The sequence below is a fragment of the Desmodus rotundus genome, chromosome 5 (assembly GCF_022682495.2).
Source record: "Desmodus rotundus isolate HL8 chromosome 5, HLdesRot8A.1, whole genome shotgun sequence".
NCBI lineage: Eukaryota > Metazoa > Chordata > Mammalia > Chiroptera > Phyllostomidae > Desmodus > Desmodus rotundus.
In genome coordinates, this window is record NC_071391.1 from 160,673,951 (window position 1) to 160,694,556 (window position 20,606).

Below are 20,606 nucleotides of genomic sequence, written 5' to 3' on the forward strand. Positions count from 1 at the left end.
GTACAACAGGTAAAATTCCAGTCCCAGCTCTTTGGGGCTGACCCCGAAGGTCCATGATCTCGCTGAGGCACAGCATGAGCTGCAGCTGCAGATGCTGTGGGCAGGGTGTGGGCGCTAGATGCCCAGCTCTGGAGTGAGCCTCGTAGCCCCCGGCTCCTACGTCTCATTGTGGTGGTTCTCATTCACGACCTTGATAATCAGGAGCTTCACGATTGGAATCCAGTGACACGCATCCCTGCGCGTCTTGTGCCCCACACTCCCATGCAGACCTGTATCACCTCGGGTGCTGGGGACCCCAGGGACAGCAGGAAGGTTGTGTGAGGACAGGTGGATTGTTGGCTGGGCCAGCCCTGCTTCTCTGACAACTTTCAGCCACAGGGACCAGGCACCTGCGCATCACCATGGACCAGTGTCCGCTCTGGGCCCAGCCCCCCACCCCTGTCTGTTCCGGGCCTCCCTGTTGTTCTGTGTCCTGATGGGCACACAGGCCTGAGCCACGTAAGTGCCGCAAGAGGTATTTGTGGTGCTCCTTGCCACTTTCTGCAGCTCCCCAGGCCTCTCCTTTATAAGTCTCCCTAGTGAACTGCCCTCCTGCAGCTCACAGGAAAATACCTGACGAAGACAGCGTAGTATTTAAACCCAGAGGAGGGATTTAGCCAGTAACCATTAGCCAAGAGATCAGAAGTAGTCAGTCGCTCACATGAAATGAAGTCCTTCATTCCTGGGTGCAGTGGGGAAGTCGGGGCCCTGCCTGGTGGTGACCGTCTGCCTGTTATGCTTGCTCAGGGGAGAGTGCAGGTTATTTAAGTCAAATGTTTCCCCAAAGCTCAGGTCAACCGAGTGATGTGCTCAGTCTGAATATCATACATTGCTGAGAAATACCTGTTTACCAGTTACTGGTAACTTATCGAATAAGCTAAGATGAGTATTAAGAAAGAGGGAACTACATATAAATGTTGTTAGGTATAGTATGTCCCAAACAGATCTGGAATACAGAGAAGGAGAAATATTCTTGCCCTCAGGCGAGGCAGGCAGGCAAATGAATAATTAGAATAACGCAAGGAGACAGACAACTTGGGAAACATTTACAAAATACCATTGGCATGGAAGTATTTTGCCAACTGGGAAATCAGGCACCTACATAGGAGCTGGGGTTTTCCAGGGCCTTCTGAAGCTGAGACGTACAGAACTAAAGGGTTAGTCAGAGAGCAGCAGCAGAAGCTGCGCTGTGTGTGAAGACGCAGAGCTCTGAGGGAGCCCCACTCAAGGCGGCTGTGCCGTCCAGCACGGGAGCCACTGGCCACGTGTGGTCACCAACACTGGAACTTACAGTAAGTAAAACTGAGTAAAGGTTAAAGTGCAGCCCCTCGGTGGCACTAGCCACATCTCAGTTGTTTTTTACCCACCTGTGGCTCGTGGCTGCCGTGGTGGACGACGCAGACCCGGGACGTTCAGTCCTGGCTAACCTGTCTCCTGGGAACTTGCTCTCTGAGGAGCGTGCAGGAGGGCGCGTTGCTGTTATGGGTGGCGGGGGGAGGGAGCAGGTTGCTGTGCGGCCTCTGGGTTTGATTGTCATGCCTGGGAGTGTGTATTTCGTCCTCCCAAATATTTTCTGCAGGGCTGTGCACCCCGATTAAAAATCTGTGCTTCCCTTTGGCCCAGAGGCTGGGTGAGACTCCGCTGTGTGCCCTCCGTGCTTTACGGCCCACACAGCACTTTCCTGAATTGGAATCCGTGATGTTGGAAGCACATATGTTGCAAAACCGTTCCCCTGCTGATGTCGATTATTTTCACACACGTTTGTGCAGCACAACCTTCCGGTGTGAACTGTGAAGGCCTTGCCCATTCCCAGCAGAGACATGCTGAGTGAGAGCTAAAAAATACCGCACTTACTGTAGTCCCAAAGAGACCTTTCTCCTAAGCTTCTTCATGCCGTCCTTACTTTGTCTGCCCTTATGATAATGTAAAGGCACTAGGGAGACAGAGACTTGAGTTTTTCTTTCTGGTATGCTACAGTCGGAGGAGCATGAGAGAGGTATCAGTCCTGTGGAAGGCAGTGATCCTAAGTCCTTTCAGCAGCCCTGCTCAGGTGACGAGGGTGCATTCACTGGCCCCAGTCCGGAAGTTCTGTTCTTCGTGCTGCACCCCAAGTCCAGACTCGGAGGCAGCATCTGACTCAGCCGGGCAGGGGAGCTCCATATTTGCTCTCTATTCTTTTATACTTTTGTTGGGAAGGATTGTCATTTGTTATCTTCTGTAAAAGCCTGCTCTCTGATGACAGGTTCAGCCAATATAATAAAGAGCTGAGAATAAAATTCAAATACATTTTGGTTTTTCTGGGCCACAGATAGTTTTCATGAAGATGAATATCTTAAGTATCAAGCATTCAGTTCACCTTGACATCAGGATTATAAACTGTCTTTTAAATATTTAATTTGCTGCTTTCCTTTGTTGCAGTGGATGGTAACTAGATACTTGGTAGTATGAACAGTGGATAATAGTTTTGATTGCTTGCTATGCATCTAGCATATGCTGAGTCTTGTACGTTATTATTGACTAACACTTGTTCTCACACACAAACACTGCAGAGTAGATATAATCACCTCCATTTCACTCACGAGGAAACGGGGGCTCTGAGAATGTAGGGAAGTAAGTGACGGGCCTGCACCCTTCCAGTGGGAGGCTGTGCAGCCATTAAAGGCAATGTCAGGGGAAAGTCTGGGAGCTCGGGACGGTGTTCACGACAGCCTGGAAGCGAGCGCAGCAGGACCCAGACGCTGAGTCAGCGTGGCCCCCTGGGGGGTGCGGGTGCAGCAGGACCCAGACACTGAGTCAGTCTGGCCCCCCGGGGGGTGCGGGCGCAGCAGGACCCAGACACTGAGTCAGTGTGGCCCCCCGGGGGGTGCGGGCACAGCAGGACCCAGACACTGAGTCACCGTGGCCCCCTGGGGGGTGCGGGCGCAGCAGGACCCAGACACTGAGTCAGCGTGGCCCCCTGGGGGGTGCGGGCGCAGCAGGACCCAGACACTGAGTCAGTGTGGCCCCGCGGGGGGTGCGGGTGCAGCAGGACCCAGACACTGAGTCAGTCTGGCCCCCCGGGGGGTGCGGGCGCAGCAGGACCCAGACACTGAGTCAGCCTGGCCCCGCGGGGGGTGCGGGTGCAGCAGGACCCAGACACTGAGTCAGTCTGGCCCCCCGGGGGGTGCGGGCGCAGCAGGACCCAGACACTGAGTCAGCCTGGCCCCGCGGGGGGTGCGGGTGCAGCAGGACCCAGACACTGAGTCAGTCTGGCCCCCCGGGGGGTGCGGGTGCAGCAGGACCCAGACACTGAGTCAGCCTGGCCCCGCGGGGGGTGCGGGTGCAGCAGGACCCAGACACTGAGTCAGCCTGGCCCCGAGGGGGGTGCAGGTGCAGCAGGACCCAGATACTGAGTCAGCGTGGCCCCGCAGGGGGGGGGGGGTGCAGACACACAGGCACTTACAGAAAACCATGTGGAGACACAGCCAGACAGCACCGGGGGCGCCACGTGCTTCCTGCCACTCACACGACTGCCCTGTGGTTTCAGTGCGTGAAGGAGCTGTGTGCGCTGCTGCAGAGCCGGGCCCTCCTGCTGCCGTCCCTGAAACTTCTCCTGGAGAGCCAGGACGAGCGTCTGCAGGCGCTGGCCCTGGAGCACCTCACCGCCGTCGCCAAGGTAAGCCCAGCGGGCTCGGCCCTGCTTGTGTTCCCCAGAAACGGGTGAGTGCTGTCGTCCTGTAAGGAATGACCACGACTTACGTACGATGGCTCTGTCTACGGCATTCTCTGACCGCAGTCGCTGTTTCTGTTTTGTCGAAGAAGATGTTTGCTTATCTGAGAAGCATTTACTAAACCAGACTCTGTGTTTGGGTGCGGAGACTACAAATCTGACGAAGAAAATGTCAGAGCAGCCCAGGACTGTGGGGCCCTAGTCCTGGGCACTGGACATGTGGGTTGAAGGAACTCCTAGCGTCCGGCGGCTTTTCTGTGCCTGGGTGTGTGTTTGGTTACCTGCCTACTAATTAACGGGGAGAGAGTGGCTGCGAGTCCTGTGGACGGGCACCGTCTGAGATGGCAAGCTCTCGTGCCCTCCGGCAGCCTGACCTGGGGGGATGGTGTACTACAGTCAAGGCTTGCGCTCTTTTCCTCACGGCTGGTTGTCTTGTTACTGTGATTAAGGAGAAACCTCCACTTCCCTTTTTAAATTTTACAGTTCAGGATTAGAAAGCTCGGGGTTGGGTTTTAATGAACCAGCATCATATGACCCTTACTGAAACCCTCTGCAGGGAGGTCATCCTTTCGTTTGATGTACTTGTGTGCGTGTATTGTGTGTGTGTGAGTGGGTGCTATTTTTAAACCAAAAGAAGTGTAAGAGGCCCAGGTTGGGGAGGAGAAGCCTGGACCGAGGTCCTGCTTGCCACACCAGAGAGCGAGGACAGCGATGGAAGTGCGCAGACCTAGGTGGTGCAGCCTGCCGCTCCTAGGCTGCCGTCCTGAACACTGTGGGCACTGTGACACAGTGGTGGGCATCTGTGTATGGAAACGCACCTAAGCACACGAAAGGCATGGTACAAATGTGGTACCAAAGATGAGAAAAGAAATGGTTCCCCCGCGTGGGACACTTACTGTGAATGGAGCCTGCGGGACTGGGGTGGCTCTGGGTGAGTCAGGGAGTAAGCGGTGAGTGAGTGTGGAGGCCTTGCTCGTTACCGACCACCACTGTAGACTCCACAGGCACTGTGCCCTTAGACCGCCCTCTGCTTACAAAACAGCAGGGGGTTAAATCCAGCACAGGAGGAAATGGTGCAATCAAGAGAGGGAAACACGAGATGCGCGAGGCTGCTGCCCGAGTAACGTGGCAGCACGTTTTACAGCAGACGTTGTAGGTGGAAAGTGCAGGGTAGGAACTGCAGCACCAGCAGCATAGCCGTCGGTTATTACCGCGAATTGGGCACTGCACGTAGCTGTGAGCACCACACGGCACCGCCGCACACGCCACGCGGGAGGGGTGTGCTGTGCCACGTTGCCGCGGTGGCCACGGTGTCACTAGGCAATAGGGATTCCAGCTCCATGGTGACCTTACGGGACCCCCATCGGGTTCACAGTTCCTCACTGACCCAGACGGCGACATGTGGCGGCTCATGACTCTGCCATCGATATGACATTCTGTCAGTGGCAAAAGACTTAGAAAGTTATGTCCCTGCTTACAGAAAGTAGAGCACGAGTGCCTGTGGGAACGGTTGCCGTGACAAGACGAGGAAACATCCAGTGCCTCCGTTCACGTAGGCGCATCTTCGGAGTCGTGTGAAGCTTATGTGAAGTTTGTGAACCCTCTACATCATCACTGAGAATGGGTCGCGACAGGGGCCCCTTTGGAAAGGGAACTAGGGCATTGAGGGGACTTGCCTATTGGTAGCCTTCCTGTGTTTTTGCTAAAAGGAAAGTTGCATAACGTTGGGAATTTACAAGAAACTAAGAATTACAGTGAGATTACTTTCAGCCTGTTTTTTATTGTGAATACAGGAAATTAGAAGGAAGGGGACACTGAACAATAGCAAGCTGCAGATTTTCAGTACTTTGCCCCGCACCACCACTCCGTACTTGTGGAAACTTGCCGCAGGCGTCTTCGATGGCAGACGGTGGTGTGTCACACACCGCCTCTCCGTAGCCATCCTGCATGTGCTCCTGGTGCACCCCTGAGTTGCTTAGACAAGTGTAGCAGCTTTTATCTTAAAGCTTCTTTATCTCAGATGCCTCTGTCAGAACCACAGCCGGACTGGAGTTCCCGCAGTGCTAACTAGGCTTGTTCCCAACACCCGCCTCCTCCCGACACACACACACACACATTGTTCCCAACACCCGCCCCCTCCCGACACACACACAAACACACTATCAAAATGAGAAGCCACACAGGAACAGCGCCACACCAAGTCGTTTTTAAGTGGCACTAATTGACCCCTGACATTTTCATTTGCACGTTCGATGTAGCGAACGCTCTGGTTTTGAAACTCCCTGGAGACTGGGTGCGGTTTGCCTGGGGTTGTGCTGATCACACCCACAATGTCGGTGGTCTTCTCGGTGGTCTTCAGCTGCAGGGGCGTAAATTGCCGACATGAGCCACTTACCTACCCCTGCCACCCTTGCTTTTCGGTGACCTGCCCCCACTACGTTGAGTATTCCCGTTAGGCTGTCTGCTTTGTGACCTTAACCTGTGTTCACAGAAGTGCTGAGCATCTTCAGATGTTTTGCACCCTCCAAAGAGCAGAAGTTTTGTAGTTTTCCCATTTTAAAATGCTTTTTACCTTTTCATTTGAGACCATTTTAAGTCACGTTCAGTTGCCGTTCACTCAGTTGCCCCCAGCGACACATCTTGCACACCTCAGCACAGTGTGACACCCAAGGCAGCGGCATCGGTGCGATCTCCAGACCTGTTCCGGTGTCATGGGTGTCACATGCACTCGGCTCTCCGCCTGTCTGTGTGCGGAGTCCTGTGCAGCATCGTCAGGTACACCCGTGTCTCCACCACCGCAGTCAGGGCGTGGAGCAGCTCCGTCACAGGGTCCCTCGTGCTGCCCTTAGTGGCCACAGCCACCTTCTCCCTCCCCACACACCCAGCAGCCAGGGCAGCTACCAGTCTCTCCTCCATCCCTGCAGCTGTAGGTCCTTACTGCTCCCCCAGCTCTGGGAGAAGTTCCTGCTCCACTGTTCTCAGGCAGGAAGTTCACTGGGCCTGTCTGCAGGGCTCCTCTCTGGCTACTTTTAAATTGTACTTGGTATCGCAGTGGAAAATAGAAAGCGTTTGCTTTCTCTTTTTGTTTTCATTTTGCTACTCACTCTGTTGATTAGATTAGCTGGAGTTCGTCGCTAATGTCATTGGCTGTTGATGGTGGTTCCTATTGACCTACAAGAGAAAACACCTGGCAGCGGGGACTCCTGATAGGCAGGTGCTCGCAGAGCGCCTGGATCCAGGTGGAGAAACACCCACCTGCTTGGTGAGAGCGTGAGCGTTTGGCCATCCTTCTTTGGGTACCGACAGCTTGGCAGGTGTTTCCAGTTAAAAGGATGACGCGGAAGGGTTGATGCCAGAGCTTGCACTGGCTTTCCCTCCAAACTTTCCTGAGATGGCAGACCTCTGGTGTCGAGGAGCTTTAACAAGGAGCCAACAGCCTTTTCCCCGGGCCATGTGTAGAAAGTCCTTCTTAGAGCTCCCATCACTGATGAATGATTAAAGCCCTGTGTGGTGTGGACTGCTAGGTCACCCCCCGTCAGCCCAGTGAGCATCAACGCTCGCCTTCAGGGCCATGTCCTCTCCAGGAGGAATATTCCTGCAAGTGGCTCGGACGCTCACCTCTGGCATGTTTCCTACCAGGTGAAGCCTCTTGACTCATTTTATCAGAGTAAGCAGATGTGTGTTTATATAATTTTATGCACTGAAAATTTCCCGTTCTGTAGCGCCAGATTCGTGGTGGCTTCGATTCTCTGTCACTCTTCCCTCTGGCGCTGCTCAGTGCCTCTGCTCCCCCAGCCCCCTAGACTGCCGTGGGCTGGCGTGCCTGCTAACAGAATAACTCCTGGGGTTCAAAGGGAGCCTTTGAGACCTTTAGCACCTAATTATGGACTTCTCCCTGATTCCAATAATAACTACCATCTTCTAGAAACAACTTCTTCGTGCCAGGGAATATAATAGACACATCCTCACATTATCGTCTTAATAACCCTGTGAGAAGATAGCATTCTGGTTTCACAGATGAAAACCTGAGACTCAGAGGTCATCCAGCTAGGGAGCAGCCAGAGCTGAAATTGAAACCCTGGATCCAGCTTTCAAGTCTACACTCAACCATACTGCTTCTTTTAATGCAACTAGGCAAGATATATTATGCTGGAAAAAGGTTATCTCTGCAGAGAAATGAAATTGCTGAAAGCATCTTGAACCGTATAATATTAGCTCTGCAAAGGACGAGAGCAGAGTGCGTTGAAGAGCTTACCCAGTGTAGGGCTTCCTTTCCAATCCACTCAGTCTCAAGGCCTGGTCAAGCCCAGCTGGGGGTCCAGAGCTGCCAGCCCCGCTCCCCCAGTGCCCTGTGCTGCTGTGGTGGTGGGCCTTGTGGAAGAGAGCCCTCCAGAACGAAGGCTGCATCTTCTCTGGGACATGGTGGTCTCAGTCCTGCCCTATGCAGGTCCGAGTGAGTTGCTTCTGTGTTCCAGTCCTGCAAGTTTTTAATAAACATGATTCTTACCCCCTTTGATCTTGCCACAAAGGCGCTGGGACCCACTGGAACCTACTAACATTACATACAAGGACCAGAGCCTTAAAGGGTTTCAGAGAAGCCTGGATGGACATCTGTATATGAAACTATGGACCCTTCCTGTGTTCCCCTTTAACATTGCCCAGGTCTCCAGCTGACTTGTCTCCCTCAGTGAGAGTGTTCCCCTATAGAGGTCCCGCCATGTCACCTACCCAAGCTCAGAGTCGGCTCGGGCACCCTCCTTCTTGCCCTGGTGTGCCATGGTAACGGAGGCTGGGCTGGGTCTTAACAGCCTTGCTTGGTGTCTGTGGAGTCCTGTGGGTTTAGCCCTGATATCAGCTGGTTTCCTTCTAGGTGTCTAAACCAGCGTAGGCGGCAGTGAGCCAGTCACACAAAGGACAGGTGGGGGCCCCAGAGGCCAAGTGTTACTGAACTGACCTCTTTTTGTAGTCACTGTTCTTTGACTCTTTTAACACCAGCTCTTTTTTTCAGAATTTTGAGCATATTGACTCATTTTTAAATATTGCTTCAACCTGAACATACCTAGGCATGGTAGTGGGACCCATCCTCAGCCCCTCAGCTTGGGGTCGGTCTTCCCAAAGAAGGGAGCTCACAGAATGTACCTGGGCGCCTCTGGCGATGGGCAGACGCTCCCGCAGGTTAAAGCCTTCCAGATAGCACGGGCGTTTGCCTGAGTGACCAGCGTGACCAGTCACTGAGTGACCAGTGACTTAGGTGCCCGTGGTGCACAGCCGGGCCCCGTGTGTGGGAGTGAGGAGTGGGGAGGGTGTTTGTGAAGACAAAAAGAAATAGCACCCCATGTTTCACAGAATTATCTCACGGGCGGTTGACACAGGACATGAAGGAATTAAGCCAAGTGGAAGGGTGTCAGCGCAGAGTGTGGAGCTGCCAGGCTCGGCCCTGATGTGGAAGATTTGGTTACGGTCATATTGGTGATCCAGCTTGGATTTCCAAAGGTCCTCTTCCCATAGTTAGCTAATAAGTCATGATTTGCCCCAATTTTGGCTTCCAACGAGGTGCACTCTTGAATCCCCAGCCAGGAGTGGGACCGATGGCACGCTGAGAAACGGAGTCTGAGCAGCATCCAGAGAGACACAGAACACAAAACATTGTCCACGGGCGTTTTGTCTCGTTCCAAGTATGCACTCACGTTGCCCTTTTATTTTTCTGCCCTTATTGTCTATGTACTTAATAGCTTTTATTAGTAATAGCATGTGTAACAATGAGATAAATTCCTTCCCTAAAGTAAACAGTGCAACAATATTAAATAACCTTCTTTGAAGTAATTGAAATCAGGCCCTGCATACATTATGCTACTGGAACCTCAGCTCATCTCGTTACTGTAATTAACTTTAGCTTTGTATAGATCCTTAAAAATCACAGATTGTAACTCAGAGAAGGTTCATTACCTATTGTTAAAACAGGAATTAAGCAGATAACATTTCAATGGCTTGGAAGACAGTAGAGTTTTGTGCTTTCACAGGTTTCTTTCCCAGTATCTGCAGTTTCATTCATTCTCAAAAATTAGTCACCGACACACAGAAGAATCGCTGGTGGGGGCGGCAGGCTTCGTGACACGGGTGCGCCTCTTCCTCATCCTGCAATGCCTTACTCCTGTGTGTCTGACGGTACCAGCTTCAGCCATTTATCGCACTTGAACTCTGTACACTGTGCTAAGCACTTAAAAAGCACAGGTTATCTCGGCCCCTCTAGGTGGTCTGTATTTCAGGTGTGGAAGCCGACGGCCAGGGAGAGCGCCCTTAACAAGGCCTCGCAGCAGTTCAGTGAAGCAGCCAGGACTGGAAATCGGTCTCCAGCCCACAAGCCTGTCTTCTTTTCACGAGACCACATTGCCTCTCCCTCTAATTCAGAGTTATTTGATCAGAGGAATTAAATTAGCGAATCCTCCTGGACTTGTCTCATGGTTATTTCAAGCATCCAACTGAGTCCAAAAATGACAATACATTTTCCTCTCCGAGCCTCTCAAAGCACCGATCTAGCCAATGTCAGGGATGTGTGATTTTTCACTGACTTGCCAAAGTAATTCCTGATTGATTAAAAAGTCAGACAGATTTCAGTGTCAGAAAATAATATATTTATATCAGATCCTCTGAACAGTTACAACTTCTAAACTTTAAACAATAAAAAAATCATAAACAGATTCTTTCCTTACGATATAAAAACATAAAACTTCTATACAAGAACAAATAAGCAAAACAGAGTTGTACACAGATTAGAATGCTCACTATAACTGCAGCCACGTCAATGCTTACGTTACACAAAGGGGCCGCCATCAGGGCGTATGGGGAGCAGTCTCGTCTCCCTGTGACCTTGGGCACCTCGCCTTCCCTGACTTCCAGGTGCCTCCTCCAAGTACACGTGTTGGCGTAGCTCCTTCCCAAGCCCCCTCTCAAGTTCTGTTCTTTCATTCTCTCTCGACCCAAATGTACACAGAACTATTATTGTCCATGTAATTCCTTTGTGCATGGCAATTATAAAGTCGCCACTTCCATTTCCTCGAGAAGCTGACCTGGAATTTCCCCCCAACCTTTCCTGGGCCACTGCCCAAGCTCTGTGGGGGCCAGCGGTGTCTGACTCCGCCGGAGTATAGGGGACCCGTGAGTGTGCCAGGGCCAAGGGGAGACACGGTATTTCCCTCTCATGACTGCAGCTGTTGGCTTTCCCAGCCAGGACAGCAGACAGAGAGCTTCTGGGGGGTACATGCCTGCCCTGTCCCTCCCTGCTGTCCAGCCTGTAGGGCATGGACAGCTATTCGAAAAGTCTGGGTGCATCCAGTAGGAAGCTGATTTTCATGGTGTTGGTACTGGAGAGAACAGAACCGAAGGGGGGTGAGAGGGGCAGCTGCTGCTGGCGTTGCAGAACCCCTGGCTCTGCCTCCACCTGGAAAAATCCCTCCCTTTCTTGGTGTCCTTCAGGCCCCCAAAGGGAGGGCCAGTGAGTAAAGAGAAAGAATCACAGTGGGGTCCCAGCCTTGAAGACTTATTGGGGGCAACGAAGAAAGTATTACTCCGCAGTGTTCGGATTCTGAGCCTTTTATCCGTGTGTTTTATCAAACATTTGCCTGCAGCATCCTGGCACACATACTTCTCTCCCGGAGGGTTAGGTGGAGGGATTCTTGATTTTTAAGGGTGAACCAAAATAACACACATGCAGTAACTCAGATGCCGTGTGCACGCGCCCTTGGAGGCAGCAGTGTGCAGTGAAAGGATGTGAATGAACTTGGGAGTTTCTCATTCATTCACGGGTTCACTCCACAAACCTCAGAGCCCCTGGCATGCGGCCCACCTGACCCTGGGCGTGGGGGCTGTGGGTGTGAACAAAGGAGATGAGACCTCTGCTCTGGAGGAGCTCCTATGCTGGAGGGGACACGCAGTGAACTCGCAGACCAGTGAGAGAGGAGGGCGCTCTCCCAGCTCACCAAAGCAGCTCTGTGACATTTCACATGTGACCTTGACCCCACCGAGCCGTGAGACTATAGCTGTCTGAGTGGGGCATTTTAAGGCTTAGAGAGGAAGTGCTTGCGAGCACTGGGAGTAGACACGGTAATGATGAGGGCAGCCCTGCGGGACTTTAAGACTCTTGCTTCCTACCTGTGAAGCGAAAGAGAGAGGATGGAAGTTGGAAGGAAGAAGACATGCAGAACTCATCTGCCACCCCACCAGTGCAGAGATTGAAAACTCATGTCCTTTTGAGCAGAAAAGCTAGTCTTTCATACCAATTGCTTTTGCTACCATCTAGCCTCCAAAACCAAAACCAAACAAACAAAATGCCCAGTCGAGTTCACCTGCGTGTCTTCCTGAGTCAGAGGTGAGTGTGCTGTTTGCACAGGTGCTGATGAACAACAGGCGAAGAGAAGACACCTGGGGTTGACAGAGACTGTTCGGTTCCCGGCCCATTGTTCACATTCTCTGCAGAAGCCGGGTCCTTACCAAGGACTGCAGTTTAGGGGCGTGTGACAGAGTTCAGACCTGTTGTTCATTCGACCTTGTAGCAAATGCGGAGTTAACTGGATGCTGAAATAGAAGGGTGATAGAACCTCTGTGCCCAGGGAAGCCCCCAGGCTGGCTGGGAGATAGGCACTCAGAGTTCTAGAATACGGCATGAACAGGCATTTGTATATGGTATCTCGGAGTATGGAGGAAGGAGGAACCCGCTTGGCCAAGAGATTGAGAGAAACTACCACCAAGAAGACGTCACTGCAGCTGACATTTGTGTTGGGTTTTGCAGGGTCACTAGGTCGGAGGAAAGACAGGCACTATCTCAGCGCAGTGACTCTTATTCTCAGAACGTTCTTTGTTTCATTCTCGTGTCCGGTAGACGCAGTGAGCTCCCCGGGTCAGGAGCCTTCCCCCCTCATCACAGAGTGAGCAGGCCGGGCTCAGTGTGTGCGGCCCGATGCGGCTGGGCCAGACGGTCACGAGTGGGCTTCGAAATGCCGCATTACTTCCAAGTTTCCTGCAACCAAAATTATTAAACGTGCCCAGGGACATTAAGAAGAACCTGTCATGGGCTGTTTTATGACACCACAATGTAATTGTGACTTTTGATACGCAATTAGTGTTGACCTGATTCCTTACAACAATATGGACAATCCTAGAAAATAGAAGAATAGCAGCTAAGTGTCAGAGCCACGGAAAACCATTCATAGACCAAGAAGATAGGACCGAGGGGACAGTACAGAGAGCACACAAGCCAAAAGAACCTGTGAAACATTTAAAAAAGGTAAGTTCGGTGCTAAGCTTTCTAGAGCCTTCAGTAAGAACAACTTTTAAACACCTCCTGAACGTCGTCTGTCTATGGCAGGGGGTTGACGGATGTAGTTCTCCCTGGAGGAGGAGAAAGGTAGTTTGGTTCTGAAGCGTTTCTGGTTTTCTTGTGGACACACATACAGGGGAGTGTGGGGCACGTGCCGGAATGACGTGGTCAGTGTGGTTGTGAAAAGCCTGGGCTCGGGGGCCAAGGCTGACCTCAGTTCCGACTCTGGCTCTGTGACTTACTGACCACGGCATTAGGCGAAGTGCTTTCACGTCCGTGTCCCGGTCTGTAAAACCGACAGCGGCAGAGCTGAGTTGGAAGACTCAGTGTGGAAACACACGGGGGGTGTTTAGCACAGCTCCTGGCACTTGGTTTGTGGGAGCAGTTGCAGTGACTCAAGGGGCCTCTGGGTGTGAGCCTGTGTCTCCTGTTGAAAGGAGACCTACCCGTGCTTTTTGGAGCAGACGCCGTTAACCCAGGGAGAGGTGTTTCGGAGGACAAAGCAAAAGGGCAGTGCCTCGTGAACCAGCGCAGAGTGGGATGAGTCTCCTGGGGAGAAGTAAACAGCTCCAGCTCACATCTTGCCTGTCTTATTTCTTGAAGGTGAATGACTCAAACTGTGACCAAGAACTTCTTTCCCTGCTCCTGGACGCCAAGCTATTGGTGAAGTGTATCTCCACTCCCTTCTACCCGCACGTCATTGAGTACCTGTTGGCCAGCCCTCAGCAAGGGCGCTGGGACGTGGAGGAGCTGGCCAGACACCTGCGGGAGGCCGGCCATGAAGCCGAAGCTGGGTCGCTCCTTCTGGCCGCGAGGGGGACGCATCGGGCCCTGAGGACGTTCAGCACAGCTCTCAGGGCGAGCCAGCACTGGCTGTGAATGCGCTGGCTGGGTCCTCACCGGGCCCGGTCTCCAGTTTCCCACGCCCTGGTGGGCAGGAGCTTCCAGAGCAGAGTGCTGTTCCCAGAGGCCACACCTCTACCTGTTGATTGTTCTCAGTGGTCCCAGCAAATTGAAAATAAAGATGTATATTGATGATGAGCGAGCTGTCGTTTGTACATACTTTATTATTGACTAAGAGAGAGTGGGAGTCAACCCTTTCTCCTGTTCTTTGAACTGCCTTATCTGAATAGAATGCAGTTAAAGCACCTAAGACCACAGTTCACACAGTTGCATGTGGTGTGGGCAGGACTGCGTGAGAAAGGGAGAGCGTGGGTGAGATGGTCTGTGGTTGGGGCCGCTGTCCTGGGATGGAGGAAGGATGGACCTGGGTTCAAGTCTCAGCTTGGTTATGTGACTTCGGGCAAAGTGCTCCACCTGCCTGAACCTTAGTTAACCTGTGTCAAATGAGGGTCATACTGTTGACCTCCCAAGGCTGTTGAGTATTAGGTGATGTTGTGTGTCTGAGGCTCTGTCATACATATTAGGGGCCCAGGAAATGTCCCGCCTCCTTCCCCCGCTAGCGTGGTAATTCCTGAGTTGTGACCCGCAGGCCCCAGGCAGGTGGTCAGCACCAGCACACGAAGGCAGCTCACCCAGCCAGGAGTCCCCAGGCAGCCAGGGGTCCCCAGGCTTGCCAGCATCGCCATGTGAAGGCTGACACGTCGGCATGTCTGCAGAGCCTCTGCGCCCAGCTGCGTGGGCTGACAGAGCCAGCATGTGCGCTTGTCCTAGGTGGCGTGGGCATGTTGGGGTTCTCTGACTTACACATGGCCAATCACAGTGAGGCTGTGAGTGGCAAAACGCCCTTAGGAAAACCGGCATGGAAGGGTGTCCGGGCTAGGGCCCTGGTGCCTGACTGCAAGGCCTGTGCTCGGAAGCAGGGGCTCAGGCTGCGGTTTCTGGACTCAGCTCTCTGAGAGGCTCCCATCACACCTGCAGCATCAGCCTAGGCAGCGGCGGGGGGAAGAGAGCGAACTCAGTGGCTAAGGGACCATCACAGGGTGCTGCTGATGCACACTGGTCTTTACCTTGACCCCAGAGAAATCTTGGGAGGGGGGGAGGATGGGTAGCCATGTATTAATAGGAGGCTTAGTGTAGATACAGAAGATAATATTACGTAGGACCGTTCTTTGTCGTAAGGGATGATTTTTAATTAGTTTAAGCGATTTGACAAGGCTGCCTCTGGTCAGCTTCCATATTGTGTGGTCAGCCGGCAGGCTGAATGTGACACAGCCCACCGTGGGTCTTCGACGTGTTGAAGTCGAGCCGAGTCTCAACCGAGTCTCCTCATGTCCCCCCCACACTGTCACCAGTGCCACACATACCTGTTGGGTCACCTCACCGTCTTCTGTCGTCATCATCCTCACTGGCCTCCCCTCACGTCCACTCCTGTGGGTGCAGCGACAGAGTCCTCTGCCAAATGGAAGGGTGTTCATCCTCTTCGGAGGAGACTTGCTGACCCAGGAGCTCACTCCCCTGACTTCTGACCAGGTGCCTTCCCCAGGACTGCTCTCCGTGCCCGAGCCTTCTGCAGCCCCTGAGATTTGGGAATAGTTTGTACAAGTCTTTAAAATGCTTCTGAGGAAAGGGGTCAGCATAGTTCTCCCAGTTAGGGAACATCTGTCCAGACAGACCCACTAGGCCAAAATGCCCATCGACTCGGATGCCACCTGGTATAGCTGGTCAAGCCACTGGTAATTTAGGTGTTCCTCTAACCTTACAGCTAGTTTGCATCATTTCAGGAGATTGAACACATCAAGCGAGCAGAAATCTGAGATCCATATTAATGGAATCTGTTGGGAAAGTGGACCCAAGGGTGAGCAGTCAGGAGTGAGCGTCGGGTGTCAGGTAGCCTCTATGTGAACACTTGAAGACCTTCAGGTAAGCCCCTGCTTCACCCTGGCCCTCATCTTCTCATGTATAAGTGGGGCTAACGAGGCCTTTCAGATATTTGCATCGCGGCAACCCAGCCTACCCTGGGCCTTGGTGGAACCTCGCTCTGCCAAGGGCTTGCTCCCTCTGTTGGTGGTCCCGGGCCCTGCTTCAGCTGCAGAAAGTCTCCCCCAAATTTACACCCCAGGCTTTAAATGCATGAACTCATTCAGTCCTCCTGATAACCTTATAAGGAAACGAGGTGCCCAGGGGATAAGTAACCTGCCCAAGGACACAGGGCTGGTAAGTATGGAACTCCAGTGCAATCATAAGTAGGTTGGCTCAGAACCTGGCCTGGGTAACTGCTGACATCACAGCTCCACAGGTCCCTCTGCCAAGAAGCCTGGGTGAGCGTCCTGGAGAGCATTGGGATGACACTGTGCTGTGTTTTCCCCCACTCCCTCCCTTCCATTCATGAACTGAATACCATGGCAAAAGGGGGCAGCTGGGAAATGTCCTTTGACTCTTTCAAACTGCCTGCTGATTGATGTCCCCGCCTGCAGCAAGGTGGGGCTCCTGCCATCTTTGCTGCATTCCTGGGCTCTGACCCTGACTGGTCCAAACTCTCCCCGTGTCACAGAGAACCTGGGCATCTTCGCTCAACCTTCCTGAGCTCTCCAGATCTCCCAGACGCTGCAGCAGCTCTCAGCACCACTGACTTTCTCTGCAGGCAGTTGCTGCGATTCCGGCATCACCGGGCTCACTAAAATGAGGTCACGCCAAGGACTTCTAATGTGTCAGTGCCCTCTCTGAAGGTCACAGGGGCCAGTGGTTAACAATCCTGCCTGCACGTAGGAACCACCTGAGGAGAATTAATCCTGATGCATTGAATCAGAATTCCTGGGGGTGGGGCTCTCACAGCCGGTTGGAGGAACTGGTTTTATGTCCTTAATGCTCATCACCTGTTGGCCACGCCTCTGTCCACTTGCCTTGTATTCCGAAGCAAATGAAGGGACCTACACCTGGCCCCTTTGTCCGTACCAGTCCTGTACTGGAAAGGCCAGTGAGAAAGCATGAGGCTGGAGCTCTTGGTGGGGAGTGACCTGTCCATGCCAGCTGTCTTTCCAGGGCCTCGCACGGAAGGGTGAGCAGGAGCCACTGGGAAAGAAAACAGCGATGAAAAGCTAGTGTGTGACCCGCCGCTAAATTTAGGTCTGCAGTCGAGGCCGCTCCCGGTGCGCATGCAGTGGCAGCCCCGTGGTACCTGAAGTTCCCCTCACCTTGAAAACTGGGTCTTATCTTTTTCAAAAGAAAACTCATTATGATTAATGTATCGGGAGAGCGTTCAAATGCAGCTTTGCCCTCGTCTTTGGAGAGAGGCTGCATTTTTCTCCAGTTAACTATAACGCCGCAGCTCCGCTTTCTCGTTTAGCTCCAGCAGCTGGGGATCCACTATCTCTTCTTAATAACTCCAAAGTCACTATAAACTGAAGATGGCTTAGAAAACGAGAAAACAGGAAAACAGGCTGCTGGGTGTTCCAGGGTGTCAAAGGAAGAGAAGTGGGCTCTCGCCGGGCACCTGTGTGTTGGGCTGTCCCCATGGGCAGGGGGGACAGATGCACAGCTGGGTTTCCCGTTGTCCTAAGGAGTCCAGGGTCCCTAGACTTGAGCCTCACACTACAAAGCAGAGAGCTGCGGTACCTGCTCGCAGCTCCGAGCCTGGTTTGACGTGCGTCAGACTGTTAGTTGTAAATTGAAAAACTCGGACTTTTTCTATCCTCACCCCAGGACATGCTTATTGATTTTAGAGGTGGGGGGGAAGAGAGGGAGACAGAGAGGGGGAAAGAAACATCAATCGGTTGCTGCTTGTACGCACCCTGACAGGGGACCGAACCCCCAACCTAGGGACGTGCCCTGACTGGGAATTGAACCCTCAGCCTTTCGGTCTACGGGACGGTGCTCTAACCAACTGAGCCACAGGGGCCAGGGTACAACTCGGATTTGATGCTGGTGTTCAACTACTGGTGTCTGAGTTTCCCTCCCCCGTGGCCATCAGAGTTCTGGAAGGGCCTTGCAGCACAGGAAGTGGATTCAGAAGCCTTCACCCCCAACAGTGCCCTGTGGTGAGAGAAGCCGTGGGGCGTGTGATTCAGATGGTCCCGGTGGGGTCCTACAGGTGAGCTAGCCAAGTGCGTGACCCGCCACGGAGGGACAGGTTGGAATTTTCACGCCGTTGTGGGTCACCCTTAGCCTGGCTGACGGAATTTCCATCTGGAGGAGCAACATGCCTGTTGCTGAGGCAGCGTGGTTAGAGAGACAGCCCTGGGCTGGAGTTAGGGACCTGGGTGTGAGAGCCGGCCTGGCTAGCTCCTGACTCTGGGCAGCTTGCTTTCCTGGCTTTCTCTGCGTCTGTTTCCTGCACACTCTCCATTGTTGTGAGGCACGGATTCAGAGGGGAGTGCCTGAGAGCCTGGAGGACGGGGAGGGTGTGTCATAGGGAAAAGCTGTGGGGGGAGGTCAGTCACTAGCGTTGACCATTTACAAGGGGGGCGAAGGGGGGCCAGCAGGGTGTGGTCTCTAAGATCTTGAGGTGACCTCCCCAGTCTCTCTCTGGTCCTCTCTTTGGCACTTAAATTGTCGAGTACTCCCCACTTCACCTGAGCTGGACTGAAGCCGAGAGACCAGGACTCAGAATTCTGCCTTTCTGGGGCGAGGATAGCCGCTGGGTATGTGAATCAGGAGGCTTAACCGCGCAGGCCTGAGGCCTGAGGAGTGTGGCCAGGCCGAGCGGTGTGGACCCCCAACCCAGCACCCGAGAGTGGGCGGCTCCTTGGCACGGTAACCAAAGCCTTTGATGTCATGTTTGGATTGGTGGCTGTTTTTGTGTAACATGCAACATCTTTCATAGGTAATCTTTTCAATAACATGCATTTCATTGGACCTGGCAAGGCTCACAGCCTAAGCGGTTCTCCCAAGTCACAGCGCCAGTGGGTGACAGAGCTGGGACCTGAGCCCTGTGCTCTCTGAGGCTTGAACACCCGTTTCCACGTCCCAAGCAGTGTGTGTGTGGTTTGTGACCGAATGTCCACTTGCTGTTCACTCTAGTTTTGGGGTGTCTTTCCAGTTCTCAGAGCACCTCCCCCCTCGCTGGGTCTCCCGTTATCAGCCGGCCCTGTGAGGACTCCCCCCGGGGCCTCTGTCCCCCGCAGAATCTCTCTTCCAGCCCGAGGGTTGGAGAGGTGCTGCCCGGCTCCCCCACCGTCTCCTGGGAGATGGCCCCGGCTTCTCAGGGCGTGTGTGGGGTTGGGGCTGTTGAGAGTCGGTTTTTAGTACATTCCTTCAGGCTGGTCCCACCTGCTCTATGGCTAGCCAGCCACTGTTCCTGCAAGCCTGGGGATGATGCCTGGTGATGGTGTGCTCTCCTGACCAACCACAGAAAAGGCACGGTGCCGGGGCCTCCGGGAACACTGATCAAGGAACAGAAGCCTGCACAGGTCCTCCTCTGTTTCTTCATTGTCTGCATTTCTCTGCCCGCCGGTTGCCCTGTCTGCTCCTGCGTCCGGGCCTCCTCCACAGCACAGGGTGCACGGGCGGGCTTAGTTTTCATGGCTCGGACACAGAAGAGGAAGGGGAGCTCCCCGTCTGCCCCGTGGTAGGTATGTACCGGGGACCAACCCTGCTGTCCTAGGGACAGTGCCGCACCAGCAGAGCGGGAAGGGAGTAGGGGTGGGGGCCTGGAAGCCACCCTAATTCAGGTCTCCTTTAGAGAGCGACGGAGCAGGCACCTGACAGCCCTGAGCCGGGGATGGACGGCGAGTGCAGCAGACAGGATTCCCCCAGTCCGCCGTGCGCACCTGGTGTAGAGGGAGGCGCAGAGTGGGCACCCGGTCCCAGCTCTGCCATTTGCTGTGCCTGCTGCTGGCACAGGACTGCCCTCTCACCCTGGGACCTTTCTCACTCTCAGACTTGCTGAAAGGGAGAGAAAAGCAACCCCAGCCCTGGCCTTGTCATTCCTTCCAGGAACACCTGCCTGAGTTGCCATAGCAACGGGATCACAGCCCTGCTCCTCTGTGCCCAGGGCTTATCAACTCCTCACTGTCTGCTCGCCACAGACAGGCTTGTGCAGCACAGGCTTGTGGGGGCCGGAGAGTTTGCCCGCCAAGGGTGGTTGCTGCACAAGTTCAGGACTGCTGGCCCCGGAGGAGGCCTGGAGCTCCTCTGTCCCAAGGGACGGAGGTCACCAGGATCAGTGCTGTTGCTCTGGCTCTCAGCTTACCAGGTGACCTTGCAGGGCGGAGTGTGGCAAAGTCCTGACAGTATCCAGGCCTCCCTCAGGCGCTGTCCCCACTCCCTGGTGGCTGCGTGGCCGCTGCGCACCAGCAGTAGCGCTGTTCGTGTTCTTCCCTCACAGCACTCCTCACCGGGCACACGGCCCTCCCAGCCGCGGGTCCTCCAAACAGTGGTGGGGTGAACACTGTTGTCCTCATTTTCCGATGAAGAAACAGAGGTGCAGACGGGTTCAGTGGCATGCCCAGGGCCACCCATGGGAGGGGCAGAGGTGGGAATGGGACCTGGAAATTTCCCATCCCGGTCCCCTCTTCCCATTCTGTTCCTCTGTCCCACCCGCTCCCCCCATGCCTCCGGCTTCCAGGGCTGGACCTTGGCTTATCCCAGTGACACTGGCAGCTCCTGTCTGTAGAGTCAGTAAACGGGATCGATGCAGCTTTCTAT

The 20,606-nt window shown here is 53.8% G+C and overlaps 1 protein-coding gene across 1 annotated transcript in view; it reads left to right on the forward strand.

Annotated features, from left to right (window-relative positions):
* The window catches only part of NBAS (NBAS subunit of NRZ tethering complex), a 267,973-nt gene extending 253,871 nt beyond the window's left edge, over positions 1–14,102 (forward strand). Inside the window, exons 51-52 of the mRNA XM_024552475.3 lie at positions 3,566–3,694; positions 13,665–14,102. Of these exons, the coding sequence (XP_024408243.2) occupies positions 3,566–3,694; positions 13,665–13,940 (405 nt within the window). The 3' untranslated portion in view covers positions 13,941–14,102. The remainder of the gene's footprint in view (positions 1–3,565; positions 3,695–13,664) is intronic.
* The last annotated feature ends 6,504 nt before the right edge of the window (positions 14,103–20,606 follow it).